Source organism: Panthera tigris, chromosome D3 (assembly GCF_018350195.1).
Source record: "Panthera tigris isolate Pti1 chromosome D3, P.tigris_Pti1_mat1.1, whole genome shotgun sequence".
NCBI classification, from domain to species: domain Eukaryota; kingdom Metazoa; phylum Chordata; class Mammalia; order Carnivora; family Felidae; genus Panthera; species Panthera tigris.
In genome coordinates, this window is record NC_056671.1 from 57,036,233 (window position 1) to 57,060,046 (window position 23,814).

At 40.4% G+C, this 23,814-nt stretch overlaps 1 protein-coding gene across 2 annotated transcripts; it reads right to left on the reverse strand.

Moving 5' to 3' along the window:
* Positions 1-233: 233 nt before the first annotated feature.
* SLC39A6 (solute carrier family 39 member 6) lies at positions 234-23,679 on the reverse strand. 2 transcript variants are annotated; one of them, XM_007090732.2, is made up of 10 exons: positions 23,219-23,679; positions 20,380-21,114; positions 18,740-18,923; positions 17,012-17,181; positions 14,979-15,197; positions 9,191-9,296; positions 5,365-5,742; positions 4,087-4,167; positions 2,569-2,759; positions 234-1,445 (listed from the first exon to the last, which is right to left on the reverse strand). In XM_007090732.2, exons 2-10 carry the CDS (start codon positions 21,103-21,105, stop codon positions 1,293-1,295), a joined length of 2,208 nt encoding a protein of 735 aa, XP_007090794.2. In that variant the 5' UTR covers positions 21,106-21,114; positions 23,219-23,679; the 3' UTR covers positions 234-1,292. The 2 variants fall into 2 exon arrangements, with proteins under 2 accessions (XP_007090794.2, XP_042817696.1); XM_042961762.1 differs by lacking the exons at positions 20,380-21,114; positions 23,219-23,679 and adding an exon at positions 19,087-19,315.
* Positions 23,680-23,814: the final 135 nt, after the last annotated feature.

A 23,814-nucleotide genomic window follows, 5' to 3' on the forward strand; every position in this document is an offset into this window, starting at 1 on the left:
TGGATTGTACTTAAAATTAGACATCTCAAATTCATAGAGATGAAAGTAAAATGGTGGTTACCAGGGGCTGCGAAAGGAGGAAATGAGGAGTTGTTATTTAATGGGCGTAGAGATCCAGTTCTGCAAGATGAAAAAGCTCTGGAGACCCACTGCACAGCAGGGTGAATATACTTTAATGAACTGTATACTTACAAATGGTTACGACGGTAAAAGAGAGAAAAGAAAATCAGGTATCTGATACCAAGCCGACATGGGGGATTTATTTTGTAGAAAAGCAACATCTAGAGAATGCCACAGACAGCCCTAGTATGTCTAAAGTACTACATATAAACATGATAATTGCTCAAAGTGACAACACTGAAGCACTGAAAGATACCAAAGTACTTTCTGAATCCAAGAAGTCAAATTACACTCAGAATGGTTTTCAGGTCTTTACCTATCTCAAAGTTCTAATATACTGACATCTGGCAAACCAGATAACCAGAACACTCAACAGCCAAGTTTTCTGACCATACATAAACTTACTCGTACTCATCCGGTATATCTCCATACAAATATTTTAAGATTCCAATTTCTTGGTTAAGCTATATATGCTTGGGCTCATTAAATATACTTAGACTTCTCTATTATACAAAGTTAAATGTACAACTAAATTAGTAAAAAGTGCTCACTGTGGTTTATTTTACTCTGACAAAAATGTTTATGCATGTGTACTCTATACTAATACTGCTTTTTTTTAATTCAAAATTTTCCTGCTCTTTTATAACTAGTTTTGTGACTTTTTTGGGTAAGACATCTGTGTCTTCTTTATTCTTACAGATTCTTCTTTTTATTTCTTAGCTTAAATTCAGTACAAGCTTTATTGGTATCTTAGGCTTTGTGTGCGTCCTTGTTCCTCAACACCAGCAGTTCTTCAGAGGCCTGACATCCAGCACGGGGCTTGCTGTGTTAGATTAGTTCTAGAAAAAGGATTCAAGACATTTTTCCTGAAATATACAGAATATGTCATGCCAAATCTCTTGTTTATACAATAAACTGGTAAAACTGGTAAATTGCACATACAGCTCATATTCCCAAAATAGAATAACTTAAATATTAAAACGTACCTTTATGTTACCACCAAAACTGACCTTATAAAGCACAACAAATGGAAATATTCAATTAAAAAAAACACACAAAATCCACTAACCGTAAAGTCTGAGTATCACAGCGTAAGAACTCTCATTTCCCTATGACCTATTCAAACTACAGACAGCTATATTTTTTAAGCTACTCTAGAATTTACACCCTAATTAGAAATTTATACGAAACACAATTTTATGTTCAAATATGGAAATAAGCAACATAATTCCAAAACCCAAAAGTATTCCAGCATTCTGTAAAAAGAAATATCCCCAGCGGCTACATCCATGGTCACTAGCATCATTGTGCAGCATCTCAGGTACCTTAAAGAAAAAAAAAAAAGGGCAACATTTAAGTTTTCAGAACCACAAATTTGTTTTTATTACAGAACAGTATATAGTATATAGTATACGGTAATATTAGTTGTATACGTAGCTGGATATACTGAGTCAACTCCTTAAAACAGGATCTTAAAACAGGACACGTTGACTCTAGCTAATACTGCCACACAGCATTTCCCAGCAGTTTATCTTTTTTTATGCTTGTTTATTTGAGAGAGAGTGCGTGCATTCGGAGCGCGTGCACCGTCAGCGCAGAACCCAATGTAGGGCTTGATCTCACGAACCACGAGATCATGATCTGAGCCGAAATCAAGAGTCAGACACTTAATCAACTGAGCCACCCACGCACCCCTCCCAGCAGTTTAATTAATGATTATTCACAGTATGCTCAACAAGCCACAATCTTTATTGGTCCAGTTTGCTCCGCTATAAGATTAAGAGCTATACTGATTATGCTGCTTCAGTTATTGTGTATAGCTGAACTGAACATGACATATAGCTCACCTAAGTTCAGAGATCTGGAACTCTTACATTATATAGAAGTTCGGCAATCAGATTAGCTGGGACTATTGTGTGGATTTTGGTGACAAAAAAAAAAGTAACTCCTTTGTCCATTAGTAAGAAACTTATGAACAGTTTCAAGTATACACAGCATGCCAACAAAATGTGACATGTGCTGGGTTTCCTACAAATCTATACACAATTCAATACCTGATTACTGAGATTCTACCTTCAAGAAGACACATCAGAAAGGGGTAGATATTTCTGTGTATCCTGATACACATTAGGATAAATGTGCTTGTGATCAATAATCCAAAAGGATAAACTCTAAAGAGCCTGTATTTTCTGTTACCTTACTAAAGTATAGACTCCCTTATCACTACTGCACTTAATATAAAGCCTTTTTATTATTTATTTATTTAAAAAGTTAGCTCTATCCCCAATGTGGGGCTTGAACTCACAACCCTGAGATCAAGAGTCACATGCTCTACTCAGCCAGCCAGATGCCCCTTAATCTAAAGCCTTTATAAAAGTAAGGTTTCACTGAGCATTTTCTCTCTTTTATCATTAATCAACACTATAATTAAACTTCTTTAAAACTTACCATATCAACCAGAGCAACATACATGAATAAGCCAGCAGTAAGTGCAAATATCCACATAGAAACATTTTCAGCATAATGACCAATGAAGATTCCCGTTGCCATTCCAAGATATGCCAGCATGGCTGACAGAGCATTATAAAGAACAGCCTGCTTAACAGTCATGCCAGCCTTTAGTAAAACAGCAAAGTCACCTTTCATAGAAAACAAAAAGGGACAAAGTAATGAAAAATCACTTTTAAGACACAAACCCAACAGATTTCCCAATTTACAAAATTCTCTAATTTTTTTGAGGGGAAAAGAAAAAGCAGCAAACTTGAGAATTACCCAGGGGTAACAGTGTTAGTGTAAATCACCTAACAGCTCTATAAATTAAGATTTTGGTTTTTAAGTTTGTGATTGTTTGTTTGCTTGTTTATTTATTTATTTATTTATTTTGAGAGAGAGAGAAAGGGCAGAGAGAGAAAGAGAGAGAATCCCAAGCAGGCTCCACACTATCAGCACAGAGCCTGATGTGGGCTCAAATTCACAAACTGAGATCATGACCTGAGCTGAAATCAAGTGTCAGATGCTCAACCAACAAGGCCACCCAGGACCCCTAAATTATTTTTTTCCGGTTTTTGTTATGGCTTTCACTTTGTCGATGAATGATAAATACCACAAACCTACTATTTGTGGTCTTGCACTGTCTTCAACAAGCTTGTAACTGGCCATCAAGAAGAGGAGAGTGGAGAACAGAGGAAATGATTAGCATATGATAAAGGCAATTTATAATTAAGAGCTAAAGAGTCTAATGTTCTAGTTATAAAAGGAGAAAAAGAGACAAATTAGGATAGGAATAGCTGAGAGAGGCTTAATGAAGCATGAAGGATCTAGAATGTGGAACATAAACGAGATGTTGAGGATCATAAACATTGAGTAGGCAGATGGGAGGCCTTGTGAATGGCAGAACACATGCCAAGGAGCAAAAGTGAAAATGGCATCACAGGTGTGTGCACATATGTGTCTGTAAAAAGAAAAACAAGGACATGAACTGGGATCCAGAACAACTCTGGGAAGGTTTTAAGTCCTGGTGACAGAAGAGAAAAATATTCAAAACATAATTCATCAACTTCCCTTTTCTTCAGCTGTAACAAGTCTCTTTGCCAACTTATCTCTGTTAACAGAAGATGACTCTTATTCCTGTGGTCTTATTCATATTGTACGTATGAAGATAATGATCACTGATGTCACCAGCATGCTGGTGTAAGAAGATATGTGGTAGGGAAAGAGGACAAGGGAGGAGACCCAGGTTTCTCTCTGGCAACCCCACATGGACAATTGTGTAATTATACTTATAGGGTCAGAGTTCTGGCTGGAAACAAACTTGTACTCAGTAAGAAAAGAAAGCTAGACAGGTTAGCAGACTTCTAAGAAGGCATGAAAGTTACAAAGAAGTTTGCTGGAACTCTCAATAGCAAAACCCAGCAATACTAGGATACTTCATAACCCTGGAAAATGCCATTTATGTGGTTCTCTTACCTAATTCATGTGGCAACTCGTGACAAAACACAGCAACAGAAGTACTTAAACCACTTGATAAACCTTCAGTAAAAGCAGCCCCTGGGTAAAAATCAGAGAAAGTTTGGCTACATTATATTGTGGGTGTTTTTAAAAACAACTTACCAGCTTACAAAACAAGGTAAAAGATGTGAACCATATTCTGGTCGTAAATAAACAGAACTTTCCCAGCTGCACTCCGTATCTCCTTTATAAGTAATGTTAGATTACATTCCATTAGGTTTACATTTCCCAGTGGAGCAAAAGCAGGTACGAGAGAGAAGGGAAAGTTCCACTATGCCTCAGAGTGATTAGAGGATCTTCCCACAGACCCGGGAAGTAACTGCAACCACATAAAACATTTATGTAAAAAATAAACTGATTTAAAAGGTTTAAAAGAAAACACAGCAGTCAGGAGTACAAATATGTTTCGCTGGCCTCAGAAGAATTCACTATGTAATTAGACTTGTTTACATTCATTCTTTCATGGTCTACCAAGGACAGTCTAGAACAAATGGCTCCTCCCATTTTAAAAGCTAACACCATATATAACTGACTGCTTATACAGGGTGACTGAGCACCTGCACGTCCTCCTTTGCTGCTCATGCTGTGCACAGTACATACCGGAGGGAGAGCACCAGGCTTCCAGGGGGCCAAGGCCTGGGCGCATCTGCCCGGCTGCACAACAGCACTACCTCCTGGGGCAGGTGGTTCGCTTTGCCAGGCCTCAGCTGCCTAACCGGTAATTATTTCCATTGCTCCTTCCAGCATCAAGTTACTAAAACTCATAAGTATTCTATTATCTCTTGATTGTGATACAACAATTTAACAGCAAAAACTAGTTTTTTGGATAGAGATTCGTAACTGAACTTATCAGATATGCCAAGATGATTTTGGTATAAAAGATGATGAAAATTCTCTTCCCTTAATACTATTTTATAGATAAGGGAACTTAAATGTAAACAAAAACAAAAACAAAACACATGCTCTGTACACATTAGATCTTGATCTTAAGACTGCAAATTAAAACAACTGTTGATAGTTACAAGTTAGGTAATGGGCTAGGCAGTTGTAGCACTTAACCTTACCTAATATTTATTGAGAACTTCGTTGTCGAAGTAGCTACAGAAGAAATAACATTTTGATAATCTTAGAAGTTAATAGCCTTATCAAAATCAACCTATTCTTTGTTAAAATTGGACTGGTAGTTTAATGTGACATTTTCAGAGTCAAACAACAAGCAACTATGTAGATGTATACCAATTGCCAGGCCATCGCTGAAATTGTGCAGGCCGTCGCCCATTATCACCATCCAGGCCAATGTGGCGATGCCGGCGTCTTTCAGCTCCTCCCGAGAGTAGCGCTGACTGTGGCTGTGGGGGTGGTGGTTTTGGTGGTGGTGGTGGTGGAGGATATGATGATAGTCATGATGGTGGTGAATGAGATCGTCTGATTGGCCGAGGGTATCATGGAAATGCGAATGGCATTTATTCTTGCACCCTCGGGGTACATATTCATTATAGACTTCTTGCGGATGAGCATGAGCTATCATGACCTCTTCTTCTTCCAAGATTGCTGGCTGTTGAGAATCAAAGTGGGAAGGCTCCTGTGAGTCTGCTCGTAAATAGCCTTCAGGTCCTAGGTATAAACACAAAGGACATTGGGAAAGAGTCAGAAAACTTTGTTAATGTGCCTGGATACATTTCAAACAGTCCCACTGACAAAGTCCAAAAAGATCTTAGAGCATGGCAAGTACTAAACAGAGTGATGCTTATGAAAAACATCATCAGGCTTCACAGCGACATGCAGAAAAATGAGCCTGGACCACTTTCTTATCCCATACACAAAAATAAACTCAAAATGGATGAAGGACCTAAACGTAAGACAGGAAGCCATCAAAATCCTCGAGGAGGAAGCAGGCAGAAACCTCTTTGACCTTGGCTGCAGCAACTTCTTACTCAACACATCTCCAGAGGCAAGGGAAACAAAAGCAAAAAGTAACTATTGGGACCTTATCAAGATAAAAGCTTCTGCACAGCCAGTGAAGGAAACAAACAACAAAACTAAAAGGCAACCTAAGGAATGGGAGAAAATATTTGCAAATAACATATCAGATGAAAGGTTAGTATCCACAATCTATAGAGAACTTATCAAACTCAACAGCCAAAAAACAAATAATCCAGTGAAGAAATGGGCAAAAGACATAAATAGACACTTCTCCAAAGAAGACATCCAGATGGCCAACCGACATATGAATAAATGCTCAACATCACTCATCATCAGGGAAATACAAATCAAAACCACACTGAGATACCACCTCACACCTGTCAGAATGGCTAACATTAATAACTCAGGCAACAACAGATGTTGGCGAGGAAGCAGAGAAAGAGGATCTCTTTTGCACTGTAGGTGGGAATGCAAACTGGTGCAGTCACTCTGGAAAACAGTATGGAGGTTCCTCAAAAAACTAAAAATAGAACTACCCTACAACCCAGCAATTGCACTACTAGGTATTTATCCAAACAATACAGGTGTGCTGTTTTCAAGGGGCACATGCACCCCAATGTTTGTAGCAGCACTATCAACAATAGCCGAAGTATGGAAAGAGCCCAAACGTCCATCGACAGATGAATGCATAAAGAAAGTGTGGTGTGTGTGTATATATATATACATATATATATATATACACACACACATACACACATACACACAATAGAATATCACTTGGCAAAAAAGAATGAAATCTTTCCATTTGCAACTACGTGGATGGAATTAGAGGATATTATGCTAAGTGAAATGAGCCAGTCAGAAAAAGACAAATATCATAGGACTTCACTCATATGTGGAATTTAAGATACAAAACAGATGAACATAAGGGAAGGGAAGCAAAAATAACAAAAACAGGGAGGGGACAAACAGAAGAGACTTAAATACAGAGAACTGAGGTTTGCTGGAGGGGTCGTGGGAGGGGAGATGGGCTAATGGGTAAGGGGCATTAAGGGAGACACTTGTTGGAATGAGCACTGGGTGTTCTTTGTAGGGGATAAATCACGGGATTCTACTCCTGAAATCATAATTGCAATATATGCTAACTAACTTGGATGTAAATTAAGAAAGAAAGAAAGAAAGAAAGAAAGACAGAAAGAAAAAGGAGGAAAGAAGAAAATACAAACATCAACAGGTTTTATTGAATTTTAAGAAATTAAATGGTCTCACAGATTAAGAATGGATTTTAAACTTTAGCCTTCAATAACAACCGCTCAGATTCTTCCTTGATTTCTTCTGCCTTCTTACGTTTGTTTTTTCTTTTTCAAGTTTTTATTTAAATTCCAGTTAGTGAACATACAGTGTAATATCTGCCTCCTTATATTTTTGAAAGATGACTGTTTTCCTGATTATAAAAGCACCACATACTTTAGAAAAACATTTAAGAAAAATACTGAAATTTGGAAATAAAAAACATGCTTAATCCTATCATCCAACTTCTTCTGTTTTGAGGGCAAAGTTCAAGGAAAAACAAGTACTGTATTTGAAATACAATTATCACCAAGGACCATTTATTGTGCAAAGAGAAGTAAATTAAACTGCAACAATAAAGTTTTGTTTTTTTCCCTTTGTCTTGTCCACTGATGACACTTTTCTTGGGAACATTCTGACCCTGTGGTCCAATCCTAGGGCAGCTATTTCTGCTCAATGTTACATATTTCATTGGACTCCATTAAAAAGGCTGAAGAGGGAAGAGACACAAGAAAAAGAGCAAGAACATTTCACTTACTCTTTAGAGAAAAAAACATGTGAAAAAACAAAGGGTGGACAGGAAACCTTACAAGTAGGCAGTAGCAAAAAAGTAGTTTTTTCTCCTTTGTCAGCTGGCAACTATGTAGTGAGCACCTACACTGGCCAGTACCCTGCTGGGCACTGGGGATGGAATGGAGCATGACAAGGTCTCTACCTTCAAGGAAGTTACGTTCTTGTGGGGTGACAGCCATATTTGATAAGGAAACACATGTATAAATAAGGTCATTTAAGGCACCAGAAAGCATGGAAAAAAATAGAAAAGGTTAATGTGAAGGACAGTGACCGGGAAACCTTTGTCTTTTGGTGATCAAGGAAGGCCTCTGACCCCCAAATGATGGGAGAAGGAATTTGTGTGAAGATCTGATAAGAGGCTTTCAAGAAGAAACAACAGCGAATGCAAGGCTCCGAGATAAACCTGGTGTGCTCACAGAATGAAAAGGCGGCCAGTGAAACTGGACACAATGAACAATGAGAGAGTTCATGGCAAGGAGTCTGGTTTAAAAATTTATTAACTCAATCTGTCTAACAAGAAATGCCAAGTTAATAGTCAAGTTACAGGAAAAATAGGAACTTTACAGTGGAGCATCATGTTAGGTGGCACATCATGTCACTGAAAAGGATACAATATCACATTGTGGTATTCCTGCCCAAAATGATCAATTAATCATAAAAAAAAAGAGAGAGAAACCCCAAGTGGGGGACAACTAGACGCAACATTTGATTCTGGATTATACTCTGGACCAATTTTTTCTTTGGGTGGAGGGAGAATATAAAGGAGTCATTAAGACAACTGGAAAACCTTGAGTGATATCTACAGAGACTAGATAATGGCATAGTATCAGCATTAATTTCCTGATTTCAGTAACTATAGAACACAGTGCCCTTTTTCTTAAAAAAAAAAAAAAAAAAAACACATACTGAGCATTTGGGGATACACAGACATCTCATCTGTAACTTACTTTCAAGTGGTTTAGCAAAAAATTGTATATGTGTACTCACAGAGAAATAGAATGATAAATGTAGGTAAAATAACTGGGGAATATATGAAAGAGATACAGAAATTCTTTGTATTATTCTTGAAACTTCTCTGTATGTCTGAATTTACCTCTGGAAAAATAAATATAATATAAACAACTTACAATTAAGAAGAAAAGGTATAAGATATTTCAAAAGTAAAAAAGAAAACATTTAAAAAGGGACATAGTCCCCTTTCTTCCAGATAGTCTAAACTGCCTGTAAATCACGGAGCAATCGACTACCTCCAGCCCTCAGATGTGTTAAGACTTACGATCGTCTGCATCTACTTTCTCCTCATTTGTTGAAAGTTGAGATTCATACTTGGACAGCTGCTTCTTAATCTCCAGATCATCATCATTTTCAGGTTTTTTCTGATTCTAAAATGGCAAGGGAAAGCCATACTTTAAAACAGTTGACTTGCTTAGGTGTACAACTGTAAACAAACAGTTAACCAAAAGATTCAGAAAAAGACAACACAGTAAACGAACTTTACTGGAATAAAAGTCATCCAAAGGCAGGCAGGGCCTATAGTTAACTTATACAGCACCTAGTAGTGTGTTCTAGACATAATAACTGCTCAGAAAGGTGAAGTGTCAAAGTTCCAATAATAGGAAATGTTGCAAAATCACATAGTCATCTTTCTCAATGTCCCCCATGTCATCTACTTTTAAGTGTGCTCTGGGAGCCTGTTAGAAATGAACAATCTTGGGCCACACCCCAGACCTAATGAATCAGCATAGGGATTTTAACTAGATGCCCAGATGATTCATACACACATTAAAATTGAACTCTGCCCCAGGTTATCAATTTGGAATCAACTAGAGACATTTTCTCCAGCATTTAGTGAGCTGCTAACCAATTACTTGGTTCTCTCTCCATTCCTCTTTTGGACACTGAAACCACATATTTCCTATACTTTTTATAACCTGAAACTATACTGTAACACTGATTAAGTATTTCCTATTAAAACTAAAATACTTTTCTTGTAATAAAACACCATTAACCAGCTTTCTTTTTTTATTAAAAAAAATTTTTTTTAATCTTTATTTATTTTTGAGAGAGAGAGACAACATGTGAGCAGGGGAGGAGCAGAGAGAGAGGGAAACACAGAACAAGTAGCAGGCTCCAGGCTCTGAGCTGTCAGCACAGAGCCCGACGCGGGGTTCGAACTAACAAACTGTGAGATCATGACCTGAGCCGAAGTCTGACACTCAACCAACTGAGCCACCCAGGCGCCCCCAGCTTTTTTTTCAACAAATCTCTACTGGTTAGCCTTAAACTTATCATTAGGTTTTTTAACCACCTCAATACCATGCTTGAGATATTATCCTTACCTCTGAGCCCAAGCATAATGGTCACCATTTGAACATTGGTGCCTATGTATGATTTACTCATGTAGAAGGTAATATTCAAAATGACATTCAACATCTGTCAATATTCAGTATTCAAAACTGTCACACAAATAATAGATTTCTTATTTGCAGTACTTTTGAATATGACTTAATTACTACTGGATCTGACATTTCATTCTGGTGACAGCATATAAAATATCTGTACATTTTTAAAGGCAAGCACATAGACACATCTTTAAAAAATTTTTTTTTTTAAATCTTTATTTATTTTTGAGAGAGAGAGACAGAGTGTGAGCAGGGGAGGAGCAGAGAGAGAGGGAGACACAGAATCTGAAGCAGGCTCCAGGCCCTGAGCTGTCAGCACAGAGCCCGACACGGGGCCCGAACCCACGAACCGTGAGATCATGACCTGAGCCAAAGTCGGACGCTCAACCAACTGAGCCACCCAGGTGCTCCCATTTTTTTTTTTTTTTTAACATCTTATTTAATTTTGAGATGGGGGTTGGCAACAGGGGGAGACACAGAATCCGAGACTCCAGGCTCAGAGCTGTCAGCATCATAAGCTGAAGTTGGATGCTTAACCGACTGAACCACCCAGGCCCCCACATCTTTTTTTTTTTTTAAAGATTATTTATTTTGACACAGAGAGAGAGAGAGAGAGAGAGAGAGAGAGAGAGAGAGAGAGAGAGAATGAATCCAAGCAGGTTCTGCCCTGTCAGCACAGAGCTGGACACGGGGCTTGATCTCAAGAATGCTGAAATCATGATCTGAGCTGAAATCAAGAGTCAGATGCTTAGACTGAGCTACCCAGGAGTCTCCACAGACATATCTTTATACCTACCCCTGGCTTAATGCCTTAAACAGAGAAAGTACTTCAATATTTGTGACAAGAAATGAATTCAGGATATTTTATATCACTTCAGTTAATGCTTTCTTATTGGGCAATGACTCACCCTAGAACCTACAGTTTAACCAATTCTTTCATTCTATAAGTATTGGGGACCCATAACGTTCCCTATGCTAAGTGCTGGCAATAAAGCATAAAACAAGATATGCCTGGTCTCCGTTTTCATGGAGCTTATCACCCACAGGAAGGGAGACTGCACAGATACAATGATTAAACAATTCTTCAATTGCTATTTTTGATATGTTTTATAAAGGAAAAACACATAGTGCTATGAGAGTGTATAACAAGACGCAACTAAGTTCCAGGACAGGCTTCCTTGAGAAAGTGATACTTATACCAAGACCTAAAGAAAGCAGGAGTTTGGGGCGCCTGGGTGGCTCAGTCGGTTAAGCGGCCGACTTCGGCTCAGGTCATGATCTCGCGGTTCGTGAGTTCAAGCCCCGCGTCGGGCTCTGTGCTGACCGCTCAGAGCCTGGAGCCTGTTTCAGATTCTGTGTCTCCCTCTCTCTGACCCTCCCCTGTTCATGCCCTGTCTCTCTCTGTCTCAAAAATAAATAAACGTTAAAAAAAAAATTAAAAAAAAAAAAAAAAAAAAAAAAAGAAAGCAGGAGTTTGTGGGGGGTGGGGTGGCTGCGGAGGTGCAGAGGTGGATGTATTCCAGGCAGGGAAAAAAGCAGGTGGGAGGGCTCTACAACAGGAAGGGGCCAGCCCCACCCCACCCCACAAATGAAAGCAACATAAGGTGGTTGGGGCTTAGTAGGTCAGAGACGGGGCTAGAGAGGAGGCTGGGTGGCAGAAAGAGACCTAAACAATGCAAATCAAGTTAAAAGTGTGGACTCTGTCCTGAAAGTATCAACAAGTCACTGGAAGGATTTTCAGTGGTGGTTACAACTTCACCAGATTTTCCATTTAAACAAATCACTTTGCCTGCTCTGTTCTGGACTGGGAGAAGAAAACAATAAAATAATGTAGACAGTCCAGTTAGGAAGTGACTGCTAACACCTAGGTAGGAGATAAGCATGGTTTAGACCAGCATGATAGCAAAGAAGAGGGAGAGAAACTGAAAGACTGTGGATGTATTTAATAAAACTAGCTTGGATATGAGGATAAGGGAGATGTTAGAGATGACTTTCAGGTTCCTAGAGTGAGCAATAACCTTCACTGGAAGAAAAAAGGTTTTGAGGTTGAACTTATTATAAAGGCCCAACTATCTATAAAGTATGAGATGTAACCTAGTCTGCATATAGAGATTTCAGATTGACATACATAGTATGATATATGGAATCGTCCAGAGTACAGAATGGATGTCTTAAGGAAAATGCTAGGTAAAATGTCCTGTTATGGGGCTGAAGAAGCTCTCAACACTCACCATATAATGGAGAGTTTTTATTTAATGTTTCTTATACATTCAACAAATATTTGTTAAGTATCTATTATGTGCCAGATGGCATTCTAGGCATTGGGTATGTGGCAGAGGTCCTGGGTCTTAACAGTTTATATTCCAGTAGAAACTATTTTAGAAAAGATATCATCAAGCTTCTTTGACTACAAGCCAAAGTAATGTGTACATAGTAAAAGACATAATACATCGTAATATCACTGCTGCATTTAAAAACATTGGTCATGGGGCGCCTGGGTGGCTCAGTCAGTTAAGTGTCCAACTCCTGATCTTGGCTCAGGTCATGATCTCATGGTTTGTGGGTTTGAACCCCACATCGGGCTCTGCTCTGATGGTGCCAAGCCTGCTTGGGATTCTGTCTCTCCTTCTCTCTGATCCTTCCCCACTTGTGCTTTTTCTAAGATGAATAAACATAAAAATAATTTAAAAACATTGGTGATGACAGAAGACTGATTTCACAACTCATTGAATTATAACCTGGAGTTTAAAAATAATTGTTCTCTATTAAATAAGAGAGAACCTACTTCTTAAGAGTCTCATATTAAAGAGTACCAGATTAAAGAAAAGCTATCTTTAGGTAAATTTGAAAGCTAAACTGAAATTAGAATGTTAAAGAAATGATGGCATTTGAACCAGGGAGACAACAATACAAACAGACCTCTAAACCCCACCTCTTCCAAAAGAAAACTAAAAAGGATCATTTGTTTTTCTAAGGAAAGAATTCCAGAGAATGTAAACAAGTAGGATATATCCTCAAATTAGTCCCAGGGAAGTGCGTGGGACGATGGGAACGTGGAAGAGGACTCCTGGATGAAGAATGAACAAGCTATTCTTATTTCCTTTCTTTCCACTAAATTTAGGTCCAGCAAGGAGAAGGCTCAAAATTTGTAGCTTGAGATTTTAGTGGATGTCAAATCTATCGGGGCAAATAGTCACAGGATGAACGAGGCACTCTCCTGGTCATACACGCACTTGTTTCCCACAGGGAGCTCTGTATTCAGCAAGAACAACTATGTTCGTTTTCAAACCTCTGCATGCCAGTTATACTTGTTATTGTAATTGCACAATTAAATGATGTACAGCTCAAATTGTGAAATGATGGTGAGAATAGGTATATCTGTGAAAACTTAAGTTGAGTGCTTTTGAAAGATTCAAAGGCAAGGTGCTAAAAAAAAAAAAAAAAAAAGACTATCAAGTTATGTAAAGTAACCACTGCATAAAACTTTAAAAATTTACAAAACCTAAACTCTACCTTCGAATAGCTTTGCTAACGTATAACCTCTTGCTCAACTTGAGAGAAACTGAAATTGGAGACTGTGGATGAAGTCACATGGCTATAGGAAAACAATGATCATATGGAACTCCAACTCAAAATCTTGGTCAACGTCAAATGACCAGAATATGAATGTATGAATGTTTTATATTAATTAAGACATCTAAGATGTGTATGTGCCATTTTTACAAGTTTCCATAAAGACAGTCTTTTGACTAACTTGCCTGGTCACATCAGACGAGAGGTGGCAGATAACCACAGGCGACACATTGGGTGTTTTTACCAGAGATAAGGAGCTTACTGTTTGCCTTCATACTACTTTCTGGTGTCAATTTGCAAAGGACAAGACTTTGAAAGTCACAAACCCTCTTTTTTTTTTTTTTTTTTAATGTTTATTTATTTTTGAGACAGAGAGAGACAGAGCATGAACGGAAGAGGAGCAGAGAGAGAGGGAGACACAGAATCCAAAGCAGGGTCCAGGCTCCGAGCTGTCAGCACAGAGCCCGACGCGGGACTCGAACTCATGGACCACGAGATCATGACCTGAGCCGAAGTCGGACGCCCAACCAACTGAGCCACCCAGGCGCCCCCACAAACCCTCTTAAATGCAACAGAATATTCAGCTACTGGGTGAATAAAGTTAATCAAGCAGTTAACGCCAACTACCAATAAATACCAACAGTGTATCCATAATGCTTCTTTAAAAAAACACAAGCAAACCTTTACTGACAGGTATGATTGACACTGAAAACTGTGTATATTTAAAGTATATAAATCAATGAACTTGGGTATATATCCCCGTGAAAGCATTGCCACTATAAAGGCCATAATCGTGATGCTTCTGACCTTTAAGGCTTTAAGGCTCTGCTTGTGTCTTGTTTGGTTATTTACACAGATGTTCATCCTTTGCAGTTCTTACCCTCGCCTGAGTTTGAAAGGAACACTGAAAATAGAGAACTCCCAGGCTATCAATAATATGAATGCCTCTGGGAACAAAAATTATCTCAGGGTACTGAACTCCTCTCAAATGAAGATCACACCCCCTGGACAAGCTCAGCTAACAGTCTAGTTAGAGTACTACTCAAATAAATGTCTGATGTATAGTAAGTACACAGTACTTTTTCTTACCTTTTTCTTCTTATCTTTAAATTGCTTGATCAATGTGAGCACATGTTCGACGAGAAACATGAAATACAAGCCACCCAGAGCTGTCAGACCCTTCCACGTGGAATCAAAATAGGTACTTTCTTCTATGTTTTCAGAAGACAGATGACTGAAAAGTGGCCCTCTCTTTGCTTCCATTGCTGGTTCTTCATGGCTGTGACTGTGCTGGTGACTTGCGTGAGACTAAAGGGAAAACAATGTGTGTTTTATAAATTCATTAGTTTCACACGTGTCAGAAAAACTGGCCAAGATAATAAGGTCAAATACGAAAACATTCAGAATTAGTCAAGTAATGGGATACTTCAGAGCTCAGAGGGAAGTTCAATACATGAAAATAAAATGACCCGCAGTCAGCTAGCAATTTAGATCTTAATGTACCATGTGCTAAGGCACTTAACAGACTGCATTTGTTTAGTGTGAAGACAGATACCTTCCTTAATAACTCTCACATAGGTAACGGGTATTTTCAATGTTTGACAAGTGACCAGGGCCACAAATAGCAGGGAACTGCCAGATTTAACAGACATACAGTGTTTACTGTCTACACTCCAAACTGAAAAAGCCCACACTAGTCCTGTCACTGTGGTTACAAGAAGCCCCGTGTGTATCACGGGCCCTGGCAGGTACCTGAGATCCAGGTGTGTGGCCCCAGCAGTCCGCAGCTGGGTGCGGTAGGAACTACCACCACTGCGCGTCAGGCAACTGAGTGTGGAGCACACCAGCCGAGACAAGATGGGGGGCGAGGCACGGGGCACCCTAGGCATCAGCTGCTTGGTGTAGCAGGTATTCCTGAACAAGTGCCTTCTGGGGCCCGGGGAACTTATCACAGCAAAATATATGTAGTACTCTAGGAATGATTTTTTTCCCTGCTTACCTATGAACCTCTGAGGAAAATTTAAAGGATGAGATCCGATTATTTTAAGTATTTAATGGAGCTATCAAATAAACTTTACATAATTTAAGAATTTACTTGTGTCAATGAGTGTGAATCTCATAAATTCACCTCTCAAGGAAAATTCGTTTCTTGAGTACACAGAGAATCAGTTTATATTTCTGTGGCAAATACACTAATGTAAGCAGATAATTCACGTTGCAATCTATCACAGTAATGATATCTGAGCAGAATCTGTCTCCTTCTATTAACTGGGTCCAAAAAGTTAAATTCTTTATTTAATAAAGTCCCTTAAAGAAAAAAAGCAAAAAACAAACCATGAACATATATGCAGATCTAGAACAAAAATGCAGCTTTCAGTTACCAGTTTTTTTTTTAATTTTATTAAAAAAATTTTTTTAACATTTTTTAAAATGTTTATTCATTTTTGAAAGAGATAGAGCGTGAGTTGTGGAGGGGCAGAGAAGGAGACACAGAATCTGAAGCAGGCTTCAGACTCTGAGCTGTCGGCACAGAGCTGACATGGGGCTCAAACTCACAAACCATGAGATCATGACCTGAGCCAAAGTCAGATGCTTAACTGACTGAATCACCCAGGCACCCCTAAAAAAAATTTTTTTTAAGTTTTATTTAAGTAATTTCTACAACCAAAATGGGTCTTGAACTCACAACCCTGATATCAAGAGTTGCATGTTCTTCTGACTGAGCCAGCCAGGCACTGCCACAAATATATTTTATTTATTTATTCAATGTTTTATTTTACTTTAAAAGACAGAGAGGGACAGAGCATGAGCAGGGGAGGGGCAGAGAGAGAGGGAGACACAGAATCGAAAGCAGGCTCCAGGCTCTGAGCTGTCAGCACAGAGCCCGATGTGGGGATTGAACTCGTGAACTGCAAGATGATGACCTGAGCCCAAGTCAGATGCTCTACCGACTGAGCCACCCAGGCGCCCCTCCAGCAAATGTATTTTAAAATCAACTCTTCTAAACCAAATCTCTAACCTTTTATATATACCAACACAAAGAATTCTAGTACAAACCAAAAGTTCTTGCATTTTTTCAATGTTGAATAAAATATACTAATAAGACAAGTGACTGTACTCACATGTGGGAGGAGGTGTAAAAAAGCATCACCACTCAATGTCCCGACAGCCAGTGCCACAAGGAAACTTAGGAGAAACTTGAAAAACACCCGATTCATGAGAGGCACTAAGATAACGCCCAGCAAGGACAGGAAACTGATGATGGAAATGGCTATAAAGCCACCAACCCAGGCTGTCAAATAAAACACAGCAAAAGGAAAATTACATAATTGTTAAGCTTTAAGAGTTTTTTAAAAGTTATTTATTTTGAGAGAGAGAGAGAGAGAGAGAGCATGCATGCACACAAGCAGGGGTGGGGGAGAGGGTGAGACGGGGGGGGCGGGGTGGAGATGGTGGGCAGGGGGGCGGGGTGGGGGGGGGTGAGAGAGAGAGAGAGAGAGAGAGAGAGAGACAATGAATGAACTTCCAAGCAGGCTCCATGCTGTCAGTGAAGAGCCCAATGAGACGTGGGGCTCGATATCACAAACCTTGAGATCATGACATAAGCTGAAATTGATTTGATTTGGATGCTTAACCAACTAAGCCACCAGGCACCCCCAAGTTGCATTTCTTAATCTTCTTTTTTTTTTTTTTTTTGAAGTTTATCCATTTATTTTTGAAGAGAGAGAAAGAGGGAGGCAGGGGCAGAGAGAGAGGAGGACAGAGGATCTGAAGCAGGCTCTGTACTGACAGCAGAGAGCCTGATGTGGGGTTTGAACTCATGAACTGTGAGATCATGATCCAAGCTGAAGGCAGACACTCAACTGAGCCACCCGGGCGCCACCTCACCGCCCCCCACGCCCCACCCTGCCCCAAGTTGTATTTCTTAAGCTAAAGAAATACAAACTCAGTGGAAGAGGGCTGTGGTAATAGAGCAATAACCAAGAAACCTGCTGCTGGCTCAAATCAACAATCTGACTGAACCCTCCTGGTAAAGAATGTAAGTCTAGTGGAAAGTTCTTTCAGATGGGGGTGAAAAGAGGGCAGAATACTGCTACCAACGATGATTTCTACATCATTTGGGAACTGAGCTTTTCGACTCCCATACAGCTAAATTATGAAAGGGAGGAGAGTTAAAAAAAAAAAAAAAAAAAGAAAAGAAAGGATGAAAGAGAAGGAAACCAGGAATTCAATAATTTCTTCAGTGAACAAAGCAACTATTCACCATACTTTTTGAGCAACACAGGTCTACAGTAGAGCAGAACTTATCCTAGTTTATTAATTTATTAATAAGAACATACCATTAGGCTCCTAAACAGCAGATATTAACTCTGACCTTCTGAAACAGTGTGACAACATAGAAAAAGCCCAAATTTTGGATGGCCCTGTGGGATGTCCTCACTTACAGTATATTTTTGTTTTTAAAATTTTTTTTTTTTCAACGTTTTTAATTTATTTTTGGGACAGAGAGAGACAGAGCATGAACGGGGGAGGGGCAGAGAGAGAGGGAGACACAGAATCGGAAACAGGCTCCAGGCTCCGAGCCATCAGCCCAGAGCCTGACGCGGGGCTCGAACTCACGGACCGCGAGATCGTGACCTGGCTGAAGTCGGACGCTTAACCGACTGCACCACCCAGGCGCCCCTATTTTTGTTTTTAAGGCAAGGCTAACCAACTTGCTTTGTTCACACTCAGGGCCGAGAACAATTAAGATTAGGCTGAAAAATGAATGGATTCATGTCAATATAGAGAAAAGGACAACATAAATATACCTACTTGAAATTATCTTTACATAAGAAAGGCTACCCTACCTATTTGTAAAGAATAGGTCTTTGGAGGGATTTCAGCTTTCTTTTCACTCGTTGTATGAATTAGACACGATCTAGCGTCAATTTGATTGATGATGGCTGGGCAGAGATAGTTGAACTCTGTTGCATTCAGCAGAACCTGGATGCCCATGCCATGAGACATGAGTAACTTGGACGCATTGAAACACTGTGGGAAACAAAGCAGTGAAAATCACCAGAAAGCATTCCCATTAGACAATCCAAAAAAACTGTCTGATGATACAACACCCTTTCCACACTGAAGCTACTTCCTTATTTTTTCAAGTCAACCCATTAGCATCAACTGTTGTTTTGAGTACTTTGGAACTTGCCTCAAGCTTCTTGGTGATACTGTGTGACAATGGTGGTGTCCCACTTCTTCTGCCTACTTCTTGGGAGAAGCAGTTTAAATCATCTAGAGAGAAAGCCCTGAGCGGAATAACCTTCAGGATAAATGGACATTCACAAGCCTGTTAACTCATTGTATAAACCTATTAAGGAAATGAGCTTTAATTTTGAGATGGGAGCTCATTAGAGATTGAGAAATATGTTGATTTAGTACTAACGCTACCCTACCTGGCCTAAACAAGTCCAAAACATGTCACTCTTCCAGCAATGACTGTACTTGCAAAACTTAGTTCTATCTCCCTGGCAAAAGCTCTACAAGAACGAGAGATTAAATTATGCCAATTACTCTTGTGGAGGGCAAGGCTGGTTAATAAAACAAACCTGTACCAGCAGGCAGCTGTTTCAACAACGTAATTAGACGACAAGCGCAGTTTGAAGAGAATCCCCTCTAGGTAATCTGAACGCCCCTTCTCACACATACACAAAATTGGCAGTGGCACCTGTTTCTCATCTTCTGTAAAGTTACTTTAACTTCCCACAGTTCTTGGCAAATACTACTCAGAACAAACTTTATTACCAGTGTTGCTATGGGAATGACCATTAAGATTATTCTGGAATTGGTACAATCATATGGTGATTTGAATGAAGTACTCTTTAAGTTTTGCTCATTAATGTGTACCAACTAATTCCTTGTTCTTGACCTCTCTCAGCCAAGGAAAACTGTGCACAGTCTGGAAGTCTAGTCTAAGAAAAATACATGAATTCAGAACCTCACTGCCCAGACTTTTAATTTGTCCACCACATGGTTCTTGGTAGCTAGGACTCCACAAGCCACAGAGATACCTCTTCCAAAAAGGTAACACTATTCTTCTTGCCTTCTTTTGTGTCTTCAGCCACACCTTTCCCTAAAACATGGATTCTAACTGCTGCTTTTGTGAGCTCCCATTTTCTACTTTTCATGAACAAAATCCACCTTTTAAAGGTATTTACTCCAAAAATAACTGATAACTGCCTTCCACATTCATTTTCAATTCTATTAGAAAATAGTTTTAGCTGCCAGCACCATCGTTACCAAAAAACTATCCCCAAGTTTTGTATCAGGAATGTTTATAACACAGTAGAGATCAGGACTTTTGGACCAAATGCCTGGATGAGAAAGCAGACATTCCCTTTTCAGTAATTCATCATTTTATTTTTACTTTATACTCCTTACAACTAAAGATAGAACGGCAATGATGGGACAAACAAGCAGGCATAATGAAAAGCAGTCATCTTACCTCCTGAGTATTTTCATTTGTGTTTCTGGAATACATAAAGCCTTTTCTGGGCTCACTCACAGATTCATTTGTTTTCCTACTGGCCAGCTGGCTCATCCGGCCTTTTTCTGTGATACTGGGTGGAGTAGAACTGCTCACATCTTTGGGGAAAAGTTTTCCAGGTTTTGGAGTGTCTATTGTCTCTAGAAAGTGAGTTCCTTCAGAGACAGTGTTATACATAGTGGAGGTCACTTCACTAGCCGTAACACCATCCTTGATTAAAACATTCCTTCTACCGTTAGCATGTTCTGATCGGTGAGATCCTTTTCCCTGGCTGTTTCTGGGATCTTTACCCGAATTATCAGGCTCATGGTCTGGGCAAAGAGCTTTCCGATTATTTTTATTGGAAGGAGCATGATTACGGTGAGAATGGTGATCATGGTCAGAGTGATGGTCGTGGTCATGGTGTATATGGATTTTTTTAATCTTATCTATGCCTATATTCTGAAGCAATTTCCTGAATCCTTCAACTGACAAGGAATTATTTTCTCCATAGCGATGGAAAAGCTGCTGTAGATGATGTCGCCGTGTGGTGACTGCCAAGTCAACGTTAATGCCAGATTCCCAATTTGTAATAATTTTCTCAGTGGTCTGAGGGAAAGCAGTTGCTGGTTCTAGTTCGTGGAGGGGATTTGTGACTGACAGGGTGAGGGTCAGAATCAAGATTACAGATAAATTCCTCGCCATTGCACTTTCCTAGAGAAAACAGAAAAAAAATTCTTGCTTTCACTTTTAAAACAATTTGAATTAAGAAATTTCATGCTGAAAATTGATACTGAACAATCAAGGTTTACAGAGTATCATTTAGTATGGTTAGTGTAATGCTACATACAGTGAAAATATAAAGAACTATATATATATATAGGAAATATACAAAAATACAAAGAATTCTAGGCCCTACCCTTGAATATACATGAAACAACTGGAGAACAATTGAGTGCTAAGGGACCATAATTAGCACTGAGAAAGCAACAAGTAATGCAGAAACTGGAGAGATTCATGTGGTTGCAGCCATACTGGTAATTTGTTATGGTAAGAACAATGATTCAAAATGAAACAAAACCCAATTATCTCCACCATCATTATTATTTCATAAAACAATCTTTTTTTTTCTTTTTCATAAAACAATCTTTTAACATCGGGAAAAAAAAAAGTAGAAACGGTAATCTCAGAATTCACATTTATAACTTTTCTTAACTGTATACAAATCAATTTAAGTCTTCTCTCTCCCAATCCCACTCCTCAGAGGCAACCCATTTTGCCAGTTTCTTGTATATCTCTTAGGATATTTTCTTTTTTATTTTTTAAAAAAATTTTTTTTTCAACGTTTTTTATTTATTTTTGGGACAGAGAGAGACAGAGCATGAACGGGGGAGGGGCAGAGAGAGAGGGAGACACAGAATCGGAAACAGGCTCCAGGCTCCAGGCTCCGAGCCATCAGCCCAGAGCCCGACGCGGGGCTCGAACTCACGGACCGCGAGATCGTGACCTGGCTGAAGTCGGACGCTTAACCGACTGCGCCACCCAGGCGCCCCATCTCTTAGGATATTTTCTATCCATAGTCAAGTAGATGTGTCCTTTAATGACACAAATCGGATCCTTTTTCCCCACTCAACAAATGACACCTTTCAGTGTTGGTACATATAGACTGATCTCATTCTCTTGAATGACTGCAAAATGTCACCTCTAATTTTTTTTTTAATATGAAATTTATTGTCAAATTGCTTTCCATACAACACCCAGTGCTCATCCCAACAGGTGTGTCACCTCTAATTAAACTTCATTAAAAAAAATCGTTATGTTCCTATAAAACAGTAAAAATTTTATCATGGACTATCATCACTCATTCACACAACAGTATTTGGAACCAAAGGCCTAACCTCCAGGAAAAGAATCAAGTTGAGCCTTGGGGCGCCTGGGTGGCTCAGTGGCTCTTGATTTCAGGGTTGTAGGTTTGAGCCCCACGTTGGGTGTAGAGATTTAAATCTTAAAAAAAAAATCTTAAAAAGAAATCCCATTTTATTAAAAAAAATCGAGTCTTGAAAAGCAGAACTCAGTTAAACAAGGGAAGGTATAGTCCAGATAAGCAGAAGAACTGATATCTCAGGACCCAGCAGATGTCCAGCACCAATGATGAATGGTGACTGTGACCAAATTCACCTGCCTTCAGCCAAAGAGGTGGAGGTCGGTTCTAGAGCTAGAGAGCAAGGACGGGGTAACTTAGTTCTACCACTTTCAGCCGTCTCCTGCACCAGGAAAAGCTGGTGCTAGGAGGGCTAGCACCTTACAGGGCTAGACTCCTCAAAGAACAATTTTCCGGGCCTGAAGTTTTGGGAATTCAGTTAATATGCAAAGGATAAAGATTAACAAATCATTCGCAGAAGAGAAAGTCAAGGACCAGAGTGGGTGGGGACAAACACAAACGGGTGGCTCAGAGGGCAGCTCCATGCCTTTCTCCCGGGAGGATGCTTACTTAGGGCGGTCAAGGACCGGCCGCCGGTTCTTCCCTACAAGTCAGCGTGTGTTGAAGAAAAAAGAAAACCTAAAGACAAGGGCCTGGAAAAAGGGGAGAGTGGAGAAAACGGGAAAAAAGGGCACAAAACTGCTTCCAAAGGCTTTCGTATTTTTAAACACGACAGTACCTTCCTCGAAAATGAGATGAACAGGACAGACCGTTTCCTCCGAAAGTCCTCCGCTGGACTCCGAAACCCATCTATGCACCCGAAACTGGGAAGTCCGGCCTCCACGGACCGCGAGGTTCCCCCTCTCCGCTGTCCCCTCCCGGACCTGCGGGACTCACCTCTCCGCGGCCTCGCCGTCCCACGGCCCGGCCCCGCGCGCCGGTTCAGTTCCCCGCGGGCGGTCCGGAGGGCTCGGAACCGGTCCGTGCTTCTGTCTCAGAAGCCTCTACAGGGCACGGAGAAGCGGCGGTCTCATCTGCCCGGCTGCCCCTCGGGCCGGGCTGGGGTACTGCCGCGCAGCCACCGGGAAGCCGCGCCCCACGCGCCTCGCCTCCCAGGAGCAGGAGGACAATTACTAATTACCGCCGCGCGCAGCGCGCCGCCGCGAACCACCGCCTCCGCCAGCCATGACTGCAGGGCATGCGCAGTGCGGCCCGGAACCCCGTCCCCGTCAGGCGGATCCACGAGTCCGCCTGTTCGCCCGCGCCGCGGGGCTCGCAGGGGCGGGTGAGACGAAGGCGCGGTCCGAGCAGGCTGTGAGAGCCGACACCAGTTAGGAGCCTTTTCGTCCAGCCTCTCCCCGGCCCTGCGTCGCTCTGAGGCCCGAGATTCGCTCTTGAGTTCCCCCGGCCAGCTTCCGTCCGCTGCTGGGAGCCTGGCCGTGAGGGGCAGCGGGACGTTCCTGACGCTCTCGCGGCACACGAGCCCCGGGTCT